Source organism: Tenrec ecaudatus, chromosome 16 (genome assembly GCF_050624435.1).
Source record: "Tenrec ecaudatus isolate mTenEca1 chromosome 16, mTenEca1.hap1, whole genome shotgun sequence".
Classification (NCBI taxonomy): Eukaryota; Metazoa; Chordata; class Mammalia; order Afrosoricida; family Tenrecidae; genus Tenrec; species Tenrec ecaudatus.
The window spans coordinates 9,173,490-9,187,590 of record NC_134545.1 but is presented as its reverse complement, the minus strand read 5'-3'; the positions used below and the strand labels follow the sequence as shown (position 1 = coordinate 9,187,590).

Here is a 14,101-nt window from a genome sequence, read left to right as displayed (position 1 = left end):
AGAACATAGCAGAGGGAGAAACACAGTCGGCTTCAGTAAAACAATACAAAACAGACTGCCATGGGGGTTGACGCCAACTCAGAGCAGCCCCTGTAAGAGGTGAGTGGAGTTGGCTCTTTCTATAGTTTCCACTCAAGCCCTATAAGACAGGTGAGTGGAGTTGGCTCTTCCTATAGTTTCCACTATGCCACCGGAAACCCCCTGCGAAAGATATTAAACACTCACTCTTTAAAATACATTGTATAAAGCTTGAAACTCACCTATGTCTCCAAGGTACAGATTACCTGCCCCAAGAATTGGAAGCTCAATGCAATATAACTCACGATTGGTTAAACAAAAGAAATAGAGAAACAAAGCGACAGTGTAACGAAAACTAAGTCTAACTTTGATACACAATTGCTCAGTCTCCGTAGAGACTGTCAAAAATTGCCAATGCCGACTATATTTCAAGTCGTCACGGCGGGGTATTGGGAAAAGTTTTCAATTAGCAATAATCGCGCCTCGGATAAACCTCACTGGCTACGATATTGCCACTGCGCAAAGCTAAAGAACGATGGCGCTCGCCCCACTCCCCCACGGATGACAACGGCCTTTACAGTGACGGTAGGCAAGTGTCAGCGTGTTCGCGGGTATTAAGTGTTCCCCCTCGGTCGGTCACATTTATGTCTCCTCCGCGTGGAAAGTTTCTTATTGTCGGATCATCTCGCGTGAAACATCCCAACTTTGGAAAATGCAGCGCTGCCGCGAAGGATGCTGGGAAACCTTATGCAAATCAACATTACGTCATAGTTGCCGGGGTTGAAACCTGGATCTTGTTAGTGTGAACAAACGGGCGGGAAAACGAGATGAACTGAATGAGAGGGCGAAGAGGGAGTGGCTTGATAAAGTGCAGGACATATCGGGAAGGACCTTGAGGAGGTATGTTCAAGAACGGGAAACAAGTAACATTCCAGTGTAGCAAAAAGCAAAATGGAGAAATACAATGTGGCGGAAAAAACAGCAAGACAATAAACGAAGCAGGAAATAGCAAACTTTCTGCAGCGGGTAAAAGGAAAACCAAGTAAGATTAATTCTCAGGAATCAAAGCCTGAAGATAAAAGATCCATTAAGTAGGTTTTATAAGCCGAGAAAACAACTATGATACATAAAATAGTCTAATTTACAAAGCCTGTAAAACACTCCTGCCCTGCGTACTTCTGTTACTATCAAACACAAAATTAAAAAGACCTGCTGGAATATATTTAACTCAGTATGTATACTTAGTATCTAAAGCAACTACAAGGAAAGCAAATCTTACTTTTAAACCAGATTAATCAGTCTCCGTGGAGACCGTCAAAAATTGCCAATGCCGACTATATTTCAAGTCGTCACGGCGGGGTATTGGGAAAAGTTTTCAATTAGCAATAATCGCGCCTCGGGTAAACCTCATTGGCTACGATATTGCCACTGCGCAAAGCTAACGAGTACCTGCCCCTGCTCATCATCCCCAATAAGTAAAGTTCCTATTACAGAGCAGTGAGTTTTAACAACGAGGATTAAACCACAATTGTTGCTCTGTTGAAAATTATCCCACCGTATGAAAGCCTTCAGAAAACGCAGAAAAGTTTTCTGAAGATTCTGTTCGTGGTTTCTTTGAAATAGCTTTTGGTGGAAAGCGAAGCAGAGCATGATGGGAGATAACATGTTAATAGGCTTAACATTTCGGGACGTAGGAAGGGGCGGTTAAGAAATGAGCTCATTTCTGGTCGGTTTCTCATTGTCTTTGCTATCCATTTGGCTCTGATGCACAGTGTAACTATAGTTTGAAACAGATGTCTTTCCGTCGACGACATAATTCAGAGAGAAGGCCAAAAGATAGAGGCACATTCCAGATGTCCTGTACTTGAAACGAGGCAACTTTCACTCTCACTGTTGGAAGCCTATATATAGTAGGTCTGTTTCCCTGAAGGATGTTCTCCAAAGTATTTTATTTATTGCAATTAAGATGCAAATATGGAAGATTCAAAACACCAAAAGTTCAAAGGATCGCTCAGTAAACATTCATGGACTAGTCACCTAGATAAGAAAATGACATTTTGTCTTTGTCTGTTCCCCCCACCGGCACCCCCCCAACACTGAAGGGTGAGTAAAGGATAGCTCTCTTTTGTTTTTCTTGCTTATCTTTTCTTGGATTTATTCTTTACATATGTCGTCTCATGTATTTTATTGTTCTTGAGACTAGGTGGGTAGGTCAAAAGGACATCGTTCTAAAATCGGAACAGATCCTCCACTGAGGTCTACACACTTGGTGGTAGGGTTTTCTTCTCGCTAACCCGTTCCTGAATAATACTGCGCTCTTCAATTTACACGGGAGTGAGAGGTGGATTTCTACTCCCGTCAGCAGTTACAGGCTCAGAAACCCACTGCAGTTCTATCCTGTCCTGTAGACTGGGAATCGATCCAATCGCGGTGAGTTTGGGTACTCAATTTACATCACGTCCAAAGGGCTGTTTTGGCATCTTTGAGAGAGACTCCATGACTGTTCCTTTTAAATCAGCGGTTCTCAACATGTGGGTCGCGACCCCTTTGGGGGGGTGGGTCAAACGACCTTTTCACAAGGGAAGCACATATTTCTGATGGTCTTCGGAACCGCGACCCTGCTCCTCTATCATCTCCAGGCGGGTCCTCCCACATGTAGATATGCCCACCTAGAGTTACTCTGCCTGAAGACCGTTACCCAGGCTATATCAAGCTTCAAGACAAAATTTCATTGATTTGTCATTAGAAATAAATATTTCAAAAAAGAGAAATATTTCACAATATAGAATTATATATTGTTTTGTGATTCATCACTATGCTTTAATTATGTTCAGTTTGTAACAATGAAAATACATCCTGCCTATCAGATACTTACATGACGATTCATAACAGTAGCAAAATGACAGTTATGAAGTAGCAACAAAAATAATTTTATTTAAAAAATAAAACAATTTTATGGTTGGGGGGATGCACCACCACATGAAAGGGCCGCACCATGAAGAAGGTGGAGAACCCCTGTTTTAAATATTCTTTGAGTTTGGGGATTGAAGAAGATTGAAGTGGGCAGGACCAGGGCTGCAGGGTGGATGGGTAAGGTTTCCCGAAGAAATCCTCATGGGACAACGCTCGAAGAATGGGCAAGATGATGCATTGCCATAATGAAAAGGGGGAAAAATGACTGTGCAGGTTTTCTGGTCTTTTCCTCACCAACACAGCTTTCCATTTTCTTAGGACTTCTTCCTAATAAGCCCCCGCCCCCCGCAGAGAAAATCTAAGAAGACCCCTTTGTGAATTCTAACCTTACGCTGGCCTCTGCCTTGAATGAACTGGCCCAACAGATCCCCGCCCACCTCCCCTAGAAAGGCACTGTTTTGATTGGCCTGGCTCTCTGCATCTTAGTATTCCAAGATGTGTCCCCAGTTACGATTTGTCCCATAAAACCGTCTTCATTAGCTCCATCTCACTTATAAGGATATAGAAAAGCCAGCTCTATGAGCTGGCATACCCTTGCCCACTTTTGTTTTGGTACCTACTGTGTTAGACAGGGTTCTCTAGAGAGATAAAACCAGATTGCTGATTATATATATATGTATATATATATTTATAATGATAGATAGCACAAGAAATGAACTGTTATATTATATACAGATAGATAGATATATAAGAAATGAACAGTTAAATTATAAAGCAGTACAAATGGCTCAGTGCGACTCACTCCCGTGAGAGTTGTGAGACACTGTCAGTCCTTCAAGTCTTGAGAGCCATCAGGTAGTCCTCTGTAGAGATCCAGGCTATCCCAGCACAGGCAGCAAACAGCAAGGCAGGTCACCAACTGTCAGCCAGGTCACTAACTGTCAGTCCATAGCTCCAGAGATGTAAATTCCAATCGTGTAGTCTTAAAGGGACCTCGACTTACAGCGACACAGTCCACAGGCTTGGCGTCCCACAGGTAGTGTGCCTGTAAATGGAGGCACAGAACAAGCAAGGCAGCTGCACACTGGTCCGACGATTTAAGAGCGAGAGACAAGAAAGGCAAGGCTCACCGAGCCATTTATCTCTCCGCCCTTCAATTAATTCCACTTGTGTTTATCGGCCAGGCTGGCACAATAAACGATCTCACCTACCAAACCAAAAAGCTTGCTGAGGCCAAATGTACTCTTAAAATGGAAAATGCTGAGCCATGTGAGATCCCACACGCAGAACTACTGGCTTTTAACAGGTTTGCTTCATCCAGCGTGCAAAACTCCGTGATTTGGGAAGATGCTCCACTTGAGTTCTGTTCAAAACTTCTTAGCCCTGATCACAAAACCATTTGTCTTTCTATGGCACAAAATGTATCCTTTTTATTTTTTGAAGAGACACCTTAATGGAACTAAGACGAGTGTGCTTGCATGAGTGACATAACTTGTCTGCAACCATCCACTGAGCAGGGACATGTTAGGATATGTTTTATGTAGAATAAATTCATGTGCCAAACACATAGGAAGTGGAACTTCAGTAATAATACTTTTTAATCTTAAAAAAAAGCAAATCACTTTATTGAGGGCTCTTACAGCTCTTATAACAATCCATGCATCAATTGTATCGAGCACATGTGTACATATGTTTCCATTATCATTTTCAAAACATTTCCTTTCTACTCGAGTCCTTGGTATCAGCTCCCCTTTTTCCCTCCCTCCTTACACCCACCCTTGTGAAACCTTGATACATGGTAATTTTTTTTTACATTTTAGATATAGTAAATTATTATTATTTTCATATCTTACACAGTTCGCTGTCTCACTTCACCCACGTTTCTGTTGTGTGTCCCCCTGAGGGGAGCTTTTTTACTCACCCATGTGTCAAATATGGCAAAACACATCAATTCAAGTTTCAATTTGTATAGTTCATTCAAATACATTAATCCGCGTGCACATTGTTTGACTTCTGTCAATTAAATCTTTTGTTTGTTTAATTGTGGTGCAAACATATTCAGCAATGCAACAGTTTCACACATCCACAATCTGGTGACACTGACTACACTCTTCACACGTTTGGCTTCAGTTTTCCTGAGATTTGTGAATGCGGTTTCCTCACAAGGCCATTGAAAGAACTCTCTCCCGTGTCTCCTGTCTCTCTTTTTAGACTGTGTAACAAAAGCTTAGCTTGTTGTAAGCTGTTTGGCGGAGAGCCGGGAACTTGATGTGTCACGGTGAGTGGAAAGCTTGAAGTCAGCAAAAAAGAGAGAATTAATTCCTAAACTACAGCGGTTTGGATTTACTATTTCGGACTCAGGATTTTGGTAAGCGGTTACGTGCTCTCTCTCGCAACGAGCCGAAGGCGTAAGAAGGGGTTTAGAGAGAGCGTTTGATTTAGGTAGTTCTCTCTTAAAATAGAACTTCAAATACTGGAGCTAGATTTAACCCTGGGCAATCCGAGCCTCGTAATTGCAAGCGCAGAGGATCGTGGGACTTGTAGTCTTTCCTAACTGGTATCCGCTTCGTGAACTACATTTCCCAAGATGCAACGGTAGTCCACCAGTCTGGCGGTCCGCTGTGAGGGACCACAAGGTAAGTGTGTGCTGTACGAGCTGCAGGTTTCTCGAAGTTGTGAAATTCTTTCTTGTAAGAGGCTCGATTTGTCCTGTTTGCCGTTTGGTGGGACCTGGAAGGGTAGAGGTCGCACACGTTGTCGTCTCGTGTGTTTTCAGCGGGGTGTGCAGTGCCCTTTGGTCGCGGGGAAGCGGACACAAGGTTCCTGCTTTGCTGTTCACGTGCCGCTGGAATGTCAAGGAGAAAGTGGGAAACTGATCGCAGATCTGGAAAGCCAGTCATAAAATAATGTCTCCACTTGGAGCGCGTGCCAGTAGAGAGTTCCTGCGTTGTATCGATCTGTCAATGCCTTGTTTTCGTAGCTATCAAAGCTGACCTGCAAGGGGAGAGCGCCTTAGACATGTTAGCGGGTGCGGTGCTCAAGAAAGAAAGCGATACAGCTGGATTCTAGCATGGCATACCATAAGGTCGATATGTAACTTACATTACAAGGTCTCTATGTATTCTATTTACAGTACAAACTATATTTTATATCGAGTTTCCCTCCAGTTCAGAAAGCTTTGGCAGGCTCACCACCGGCCATTTAAAATTCATCCTCCGCTGATGGTGGTAGTGGAGCAGAGTCCCGGTGATGGGTTCTTAGGGAGTCAGAAGACAAGATGGGCTTAGGCTGGACTGAAATAGTCCGGTGTGCACAAGGGACTTTATTTGTGGAAGCTATTAGAGGTTCTCAACCACAATATAATCTTCAAAAGGAAAGATTATTTAGGAAGCACCAAGTATCTGCTAACGGTGATGGAGAATTTGTCAGGGGATACGGGTTTTGGTTAACTCTGAGCTTGCCACCGCGTATGCAAATAATGTTGAGCTGGCAAATGCTATGTTCAAGGGGCTTCAAAAAGTTCATGGGGGAAAAAAAGTTCATGGGAAAATTCCATTTTCTTTTCCCCAACAGTTTTATTGAAACATAATTTGTGTATCATACAGTTCAGTCGTTCAATCATACCACAATCATTACTAGATCAGCCCGCTCCATGGTTAAATCACCTTTAAACTTTGTTGTGCACTTACAGCCAGTTCTAGTGCTCCCCCCTCCCTCTCCCCCTTTCATTGTTTACTCCTGAAATCTTCTTCCCCATCCCTATCACCCACCCCACCCCTACTTCCCCTCTAAACCCTTGTTTCAGTTATTATCAGTATGCATCCACTCCTCCTGTGCTTCACACACTGGGAAACCCAACAGAAACAATAAAAAGCAAAATGGAAATAAGGTGGTAAGGATAAAATAATAATAATATAAAGACAAAAATACAAATAACGAATAAGAAAGAAAGGACCCCTCTCAACATTCAAAAAGCCAGGGAAGAAATTTCTGTCATGGAACAAGTAAGAGATACTTACACCCAGAAACAGTTCAGGTCAGGTCTATAGGGGGGTCAACTAGCCGAGTATCTACTTTGATCCAATGTAATCAAGATTACAGGTCTCTGCCTGAAAGTAAGGCTGTTCCAGACTCCTGCCTGTGGCTAGAGTGGATCTGCCATCGGCTCATTCTGACTAGATACTCTACAGATAGGTTTGGGGCTCCCACTGCCCTTCATCGCCTGCTACAAATCGGATGTTCATAATTTTAGCTCAGCTACTTTTCCCTTCGCCATATTCGGATTTTGTAATTGTCATCTTTGGATCACACAAGCTGGTGTGCTTCTTCTGTGTGGACTAGTTAATTCCTTGCTTAGAAGGCTGCTCATTTGAATACAAGCCCTTAAGATCCCAGGCACTATTCCGATTGATAGCCGGGCACCATCTACTTTCTTCACCACACTTTGCTGTTGCACCCTTATCTTCAGTGATCATTTCATGAAGGTGAGTATCAAGCAGGGCCATGTTATCAGAACTAATGGTTCTTGGATTGAGGCTCCAGTTAAGTAGGAGACCAGGCTCCATCTGTTTGTCCATGGGGTCTGCATATCTCGGGTTTACATTGGCGGTTGTAATATGAAAAAATCACAACCCTATCAGACCAACTGCATCAATAGCAGCCATAAGCCAACCAGCAACCAAACAAACAGAACACACACACCAAAAAAAAAGAAAAGAAAGAAAGAGAAAGCAAGCTACAAGCCGGAAAGCAAAATCCATATAAATAAAGAAGTACAGCATTGCCAGTCACCCCCTGGGGGACAAGTGGATTGCACTGTTATCATCGTTAATTTTCTCAGTAACCCAGCTCTCCGGACAGTGCATGAGGAGTCTGTGTGAACACAGTTCCACCTTGAGCCGCACAATTCAATCTCCCATTCCATTGGGCCCTGTTGGCCCTAAGTATGGGCATTCATGCCAGCGGGGAACCTTCCTGGATCAGTTCTTCCGAGGGCAGATCTCTGCTCAACAGATCAGACCCTGTCGTACCACTGCAAAGTGGGCATCGAGATCCTGAATATCTGGTGATCCTGGGTCCCTTTCCACTGGCCACCCATCGAGCCGGGTTTTCCCCCCAAGTCCATTCATTATCATTTCATCCCATGTTCCCATGAACATTTTGCAGCCTCCTCCTCTCAGGTTCAGGAATTGGGTTTCTAACCTCAAGGTCAGGAGTTCAAAGCCACCAGCCGATCTATGGGAGAAAGATGAGGCTGTCTACTCTGGCAAAGAGCTTCATAGTCTTGGGAATCCACAGGGGCAGTTCTCCCCTGATCAATAAGGGTGCCACCATGAGTTGGCATGGACTCGATGGCAGTGAGTTTTGGTTTTGTTTGCTTCAGGTTTGCCATAGGGACCCTGATGCTGGGGCCCACTGGTACCTGTGAGGGCTGAGGGTAGACTGGTACCTCAAGGACCTTCTCTTGCTTTTCCCTTGAGGGTGGCGGTGGACGGGGGTGGACGGGGGACAAGTATATTAGCATCACCCTGGCGAGGGGTCTGTTTTCTGGGATCGATCGACCTGGAGCCCCAGGGTCCAATGAAAGCTTGAGCGATCAGATCTTGAATTTACTCACATCCCTTCTACAGGTCACCGCAGATTCCCCGAGAAGACCGATTGTCAGCACACTGTGCTTGTGTGTGTGTGGAAGGAAGGGGGTCACCAGGACCTTTATTTTCATCACCATCGAGAGAAACCTTTGACCCTGTAGCTGCTGCGCCCCCCAAGCTAGCGCCTTCATTCACCCTAAACCTGGACAGCCCACTAGTCTCCTTTCTGTCCATAGAGATTTGTCTTGTGCATTCCATACAAATGCAGCCGCCCGCGGACTTCCAGTCATTTCTCCTAATGGCTTCAGTCTTCATCCACCCCATCGTGTGTAGGAATAATTTTTTGCAGCCCGAAGAGATTCCATTATCACAACAGGCCATGTGTGTCCATCCATCCATCAGTTAATGCTTGGCTTACATATTTTTTTGTTGTTGAAAACATACATAGCAGTTTGTGGTTTGAAAACCTAGTTTCTCACTTGAGGTTGTTTTTTTGTTTGTTTTTACCAGTCTTACTGGCATATACATTTTGTTTTGTTTCTCCTAGAATGAAGATGAGCTTTGGGTGGACTGTCAGGTCAGCGCCGGGTCGCTGGACCACCCCAAGCCCCAGCAGTCGGGGCGCGCACGGATCCACTGGGTTATTTGTACCCTCAAGTCCCCCTGTGGACCCGGAGAAGGTCAAAGAGCTGCAGCGCTTTATCAGCCTTTCCAAGAGGGTCCTCGTGGTGACCGGGGCGGGCATCTCCACGGAGTCGGGCATCCCAGACTACCGGTCGGAGGGCGTGGGACTGTACGCTCGCACGAACCGCAGGCCCATCCAGCACAAGGACTTCTTGCGGAGTGCGTCCATCCGCCAGTTCTACTGGGCCCGGAACTTCGTGGGCTGGCCGTGCTTCTCCTCCCACCAGCCCAACCGCGCGCACTGGGCGCTGAGCAACTGGGAGCGACTGGGCAAGCTGTACTGGCTGGTGACCCAGAACGTGGACGCCTTGCACACGAAGGCGGGGAGCAGGCGCCTGACGGAGCTCCACGGGTGCATGCACAGGTCGGGCCAGGGCCACGTGGTCTGAGCAAGGGACACTTGTGCATGCGCAGGGGATGCTGGGGAGATGCCGGCAGGCCTTTTATTTATTTTTGTCTTCCCCGCCAAACTTTTGTATTGTGTATGAGGTCTGGGTGTGCTTGGGGTAGGGTGGAGGGGGGTTTACATATCAGATCATCCTTTCTGCATTTCACAGCTTAAAACAGCTTCTCGAAGCTCACAGTGGCTTGCCCTGTTACCCCTCCCCCCCTTTATTTTATTTCAATATCCCACTTGTAGTCAATTCTCCTCCCCTCGCCTGAGGAGTTAGCATGCCCGCCTGCACCCTGCAGCCTACTGCTGCTCTGGTAACTAGCAGTCTATTTTCCTTTTGATGTGGAAAGATTTATCTTGTTCCCCCACCCCCCTTTCTTTCAACTGCTTTGGGGTAGTTCTGATAGAATTATAGGATCACTGTGAGCCAGAGTCGACTTGAAATGTTAAGATACAGTCCTTTTTCCGAAGCACCTCTTCTCAGCGATGCCCGTGGGCACATCGCCCTGAGCCACTCGGCCCTTTGGCCTCTGCCAGGCTCGGGGAAGTGAGTGTCACAAAGCTCCTGAAGCGGTGATAGTGTCCACCTTCACCCCCTCTACAAAGCCGGCCTCTTTCCTGCTGCTTGTCTCTGTTCCATGGTGTCTGCTGCCTCAGGGGCTGTGTCTCCACAGAGATCTCAGACATGCTCCGCTGGGGCGCTTCTTCCTGTTCGCTCCTCCTGCTTCCGAGAAGACTCACTTTATACACAGTGGGATTGTAAAACTGACCAGTCCCCTCCTGAGAGTCCTGGGACCCTATTTGCATATCCCCACCCAGGCATTTGGAAGGGGAAATGGGGAGAAAGCAAAAACAGCGCCAAGAACTGAGGACAGGATGGGTGGGGATCAGAGGCCATCGGGCGTCCAGTGACTGCTCCTTTGTTTCCAGGGTGCTGTGCCTGGCCTGCGGCGAGCAGACTGCCCGCGGACAGCTACAGGGGCGCATGGTGGAGCTGAACCCCACCTGGAGCGCGGAGGCCCACGGCCTGGCTCCCGACGGCGATGTCTTCCTCACAGAGGAGCAGGTGCAAAGCTTCCAGGTCCCTGCCTGTGCTCGGTGTGGAGGGCCCCTGAAGCCAGATGTGGTCTTCTATGGGGACACGGTGAACCCCGACAAGGTCAACTTTGTGCACCAGAGGGTCAGAGAAGCCGATGCCCTCTTGGTGGTGGGATCGTCCTTGCAGGTATCTCGTTTGGTCAGGGTGGCAAGTACTGAGGGTGCAGAGCCCTACACAGGTGCCCTCTGTGGCTTCTCTCTTCTGCACCTAGAGTGCTCACCTGGGCTCTCCCTGTGCAGGTGTACTCGGGCTATCGGTTCATCCTCACGGCCCAAGAGAAGAAGCTGCCAATTGCCATACTCAACATCGGGCCCACCCGGTCAGACCCGTTGGCGTGTCTGAAACTGGATGCTCGTTGTGGCGAGCTGCTGCCTCTGATCGACCCGCACTGAGCCGGGGCGGATGTTCCTAAGCCAGACACTGGGGCTTCCACTTGAGTCCGACGCTGTAAAGGTAAATGCACACTCAGCCATCAGACCCCAGCTGAGAGCCGCAGACTGCGCAGACGCCACGCTACCCCAAAGGTTGGGGGTTTGAGGCCACCCAGAGGTGCCTTGGAAGAAAGGTTTGGGCATCCTTCACCCCAAAGGCAACCCTTCGAGATGCTATGGTGCCTCTATTACAACTGCCTCCTTTGCCAAGGGACTAGACGGCCAGTGTTGGGGTACAGGGGTCGAGCGGGCCCTCAGGAGAGACTTTGCGATTGTGGGAAATATTAAAGACGGGCAGACAGACAGCGGGGCACAGGGACTCCTCGTCCCATGTCAGGACTGAGGGTAACTGTATTTTCCAGTGGGTGTATAGAATGCGGCTTACAGATCACACCACACAGCTAACAGACAGACAGACAGTCAATGGGTGATATCTTAAGTGGGTAACGATAAACAGACAATGAGGTGAGTCAGCGTCTTGAACCAGTGCTAGTTGACTCTGAACGACTTGAGCCAGGAGTAGTCATCTCTGCTCAGTATCAGCAAGAGACTTCAAAATAGAGCTTGCTACATTTGGGTTGGCTGTAGAACCTGCTTGCTCTTAGCTACACATAACTTTCAGGCATGGTGAAGTAGCCAGACACAGAAATGATTCATCTATGATGGTAGCTCCTGTAAGACTGCTCCTTTGACACCGGATAGAGCAAAATAACAATCTATAAATTATTAAGGGCTCATGAGGGAGGAGGGAGTGGGGGGAGGGGAAAAAAAAGAGGACCTGATACAAAGAGCTTAAGTGGAGAGCAAATGCTTTGAAAATGATTAGGGCAAAGAATGTAGGGATGTGCTTTATACAATTGATGTATGTATATGTATGGATTGTGATAAGAGTTGTATGAGCCCTTCATGGAGAGCTATTGTGGGGGGTGGGGGTAGGGGGCACGTTATTCTGCCTGGAGAACGTGCATTTGAAAACATTTCTATCAGGACAATGGAAATCTTTCTCAAAATAGGGCTAATTTTCCATGTCCCTGCTTGCGAGTGTATTAATATGGTCAAATACTTAAAAAAAATTAAAATCTCTTTATTTGCAGATGGTATAATCTCATATATAGAAGATCCCAAATATTCAATTAAACAATCACTTGAACTAATTGAAAATTTTGGTAGCAAGATAGGCTATAAGATCAACGGAAATCAATTGAATTCTTGCATATTAAGGAGGATGATACTGAAAATATATTAAAAGAACAATATAATTTACAATGGTCAAACACTTTTTACCAAGTCCTCAGTTTACCACAGACCAGTTAACCCCTGGTGGCCATTACTGAATCTTTTGAACAAAGATTCACTAGAAGAATCCTGATCAAAAGGGGGTGGAGATACAGAACAGAGTTGAAAAATGTTTACCTAATTTAGTAAAGAAGGTCAGCCGAAGTAGCTGTGTGGGATAAATTGACAGTACCAACTCAGTCGATAGGAACCCTGAGGGGCAGTGAGTTCATATGTTAATGAGGGAGGGACAGGACTCAGAACAGCAGGGGGCATCCCAAGTTTGTAACCAGTGACAGATGGTTATGTGTGGACGGTTGACTTTGTCTGTGTTTGGCTATGTCTGTTCTAACCAAATAAAATAATTAAACAAGACAAAGGAAACCCCATGGAGCGGCATTCTACACTTGGGGCTATGTTAGCATGAACGCATTTCATTTCTTCTCAGATCCCTAAGGAGTCATCCCCACTTCCTCCTGACTCGCTGAGTGTGGCCTCTAGAGGGCAGTACGCCCAACACCTCTGCCGTCCCAGCTCTGGACCCGGAGATTGTCGGGCCAGGAGTTCAGGAGGATGTGCCAGGATTTGCCCCTGAAGACTTTTTCCGAGAGGCAGCTGCTCCAGATGGAAAAACCTGCCTCCACTTACGTTTTCTCTCTGGGAGCAGAAGGCCAGGCCAGGGAACGCGGCAGCGAGTGTGGCCTCTGGCGTGTCCACGCAGGGCGTCCACCCAAAGGGGAGACAGAATGGAACGAAACAGCTTCTCATCCCAAGAGGTGAAGTGTTTGAAGCAAGTCCACACGGATGCCTTTCTTTTCAAGGATCTCGTGACAAGAAGGCATTTTTCAGTCACCTCGGAATAAAGGAAATCTCTGTTTTAACACCAACAATGGGTGGGTGGGCTGCCTCTTTAGGGTCTCTTTTTGTCCGAGAGCCAAAAGGAAAGGGGCTTCAGGACACTGTTCTCCATGGATGCGTCTCTGGCTTCCACTGCCAGAATGAGACACCCGTCTGGAACCCCCACCTGTGAGCAGAAGTGCCGAGTTCCCAGCAGGCCCTGGGGTTCATCTGTGTCTGCAGAGGGAAGTGACAAGGGGGGTGGGAGAGTGGCTCCAACCGGCCAGACTCACTGCAGCCAAGGAAAGTCTTGGCAGCATCCCATCACAAAGTGAGGCGCATGAGAGGAAGCCCAGGCCCCTATTCTAGGAGCCTTTTGTCTAAAAGGAGGGCAGGTCAGGAGGGATGTATTCATTCTGCACCTGCCTAGGAAGTCAGTTGAGGCGGCCTGAGATCCTGAGAAGACAAGGAGGTCCTTTCACGGCAGGTTTGCTAATTCACTCGGAACCAGTGGTGGATGATGGGGAGCCTCATTCCAGCATGTTGTTTGCAAAAGGTTAAGGACCAGGTTGTAAGGGCCCCTGAAGCAGGTTGATTGCTCCCTTACCCACAGGCAGGAAACAGGAAGCCCTGGGTCTTTTGAATATCCACCAGTGTCATCTAGAGTCAGTGACTGGTGGAAGCAGCCAGCCTCCCTTTTCTCCCTCAGGGCAGCTGGGGAGGGGTGGTGGTGGTGGTGGTGGTGGTGATGGGTGTGTGTGTGTTTCACTCCTGGTGCTCAGCAGCCCCATGCTCAGCCCACAGTGCCGCCGGGGCTCCTGACAGTGATTAGGAAGGACTTGGCACCCTGTCTCCTAAG

At 47.1% G+C, this 14,101-nt stretch overlaps 1 protein-coding gene and 2 non-coding genes across 4 annotated transcripts; 1 reads left to right on the top strand and 2 right to left on the bottom strand.

The window, feature by feature from the left end:
- Positions 1-404: 404 nt before the first annotated feature.
- Positions 405-545, bottom strand: LOC142429958 (U4 spliceosomal RNA). The gene has a single exon (XR_012780459.1). It is a non-coding gene; the product is annotated as a U4 spliceosomal RNA (small nuclear RNA).
- A 772-nt stretch (positions 546-1,317) lies between these two features.
- Positions 1,318-1,458, bottom strand: LOC142429962 (U4 spliceosomal RNA). The gene has a single exon (XR_012780463.1). It is a non-coding gene; the product is annotated as a U4 spliceosomal RNA (small nuclear RNA).
- A 4,014-nt stretch (positions 1,459-5,472) lies between these two features.
- On the top strand, positions 5,473-13,938 carry SIRT4 (sirtuin 4). 2 transcript variants are annotated; one of them, XR_012780405.1, is made up of 5 exons: positions 5,473-5,567; positions 9,070-9,570; positions 10,531-10,825; positions 10,939-11,152; positions 12,854-13,938. XR_012780405.1 is itself a non-coding variant. In XM_075533754.1 (4 exons), exons 2-4 carry the CDS (start codon positions 9,071-9,073, stop codon positions 11,089-11,091), a joined length of 948 nt encoding a protein of 315 aa, XP_075389869.1. In that variant the 5' UTR covers positions 5,473-5,567; position 9,070; the 3' UTR covers positions 11,092-11,865. The 2 variants fall into 2 exon arrangements, 1 of the variants encoding a protein (XP_075389869.1); XM_075533754.1 differs by lacking the exon at positions 12,854-13,938 and having other exon boundaries at positions 10,939-11,865.
- The last annotated feature ends 163 nt before the right edge of the window (positions 13,939-14,101 follow it).

What these genes read in the sequence shown, in the direction of transcription:
- SIRT4 (XM_075533754.1), top strand. Translation starts at nt 9,071, where the DNA reads ATGAAGATGAGCTTTGGGTGGACTGTCAGGTCAGCGCCGGGTCGCTGG. An exon ending in CTCCACGGGTGCATGCACAG is followed by an intron (nt 9,571 to 10,530) that starts GTCGGGCCAGGG and finishes CTTTGTTTCCAG; the next exon opens with GGTGCTGTGCCTGGCCTGCG. An exon ending in TGGTGGGATCGTCCTTGCAG is followed by an intron (nt 10,826 to 10,938) that starts GTATCTCGTTTG and finishes CTCCCTGTGCAG; the next exon opens with GTGTACTCGGGCTATCGGTT.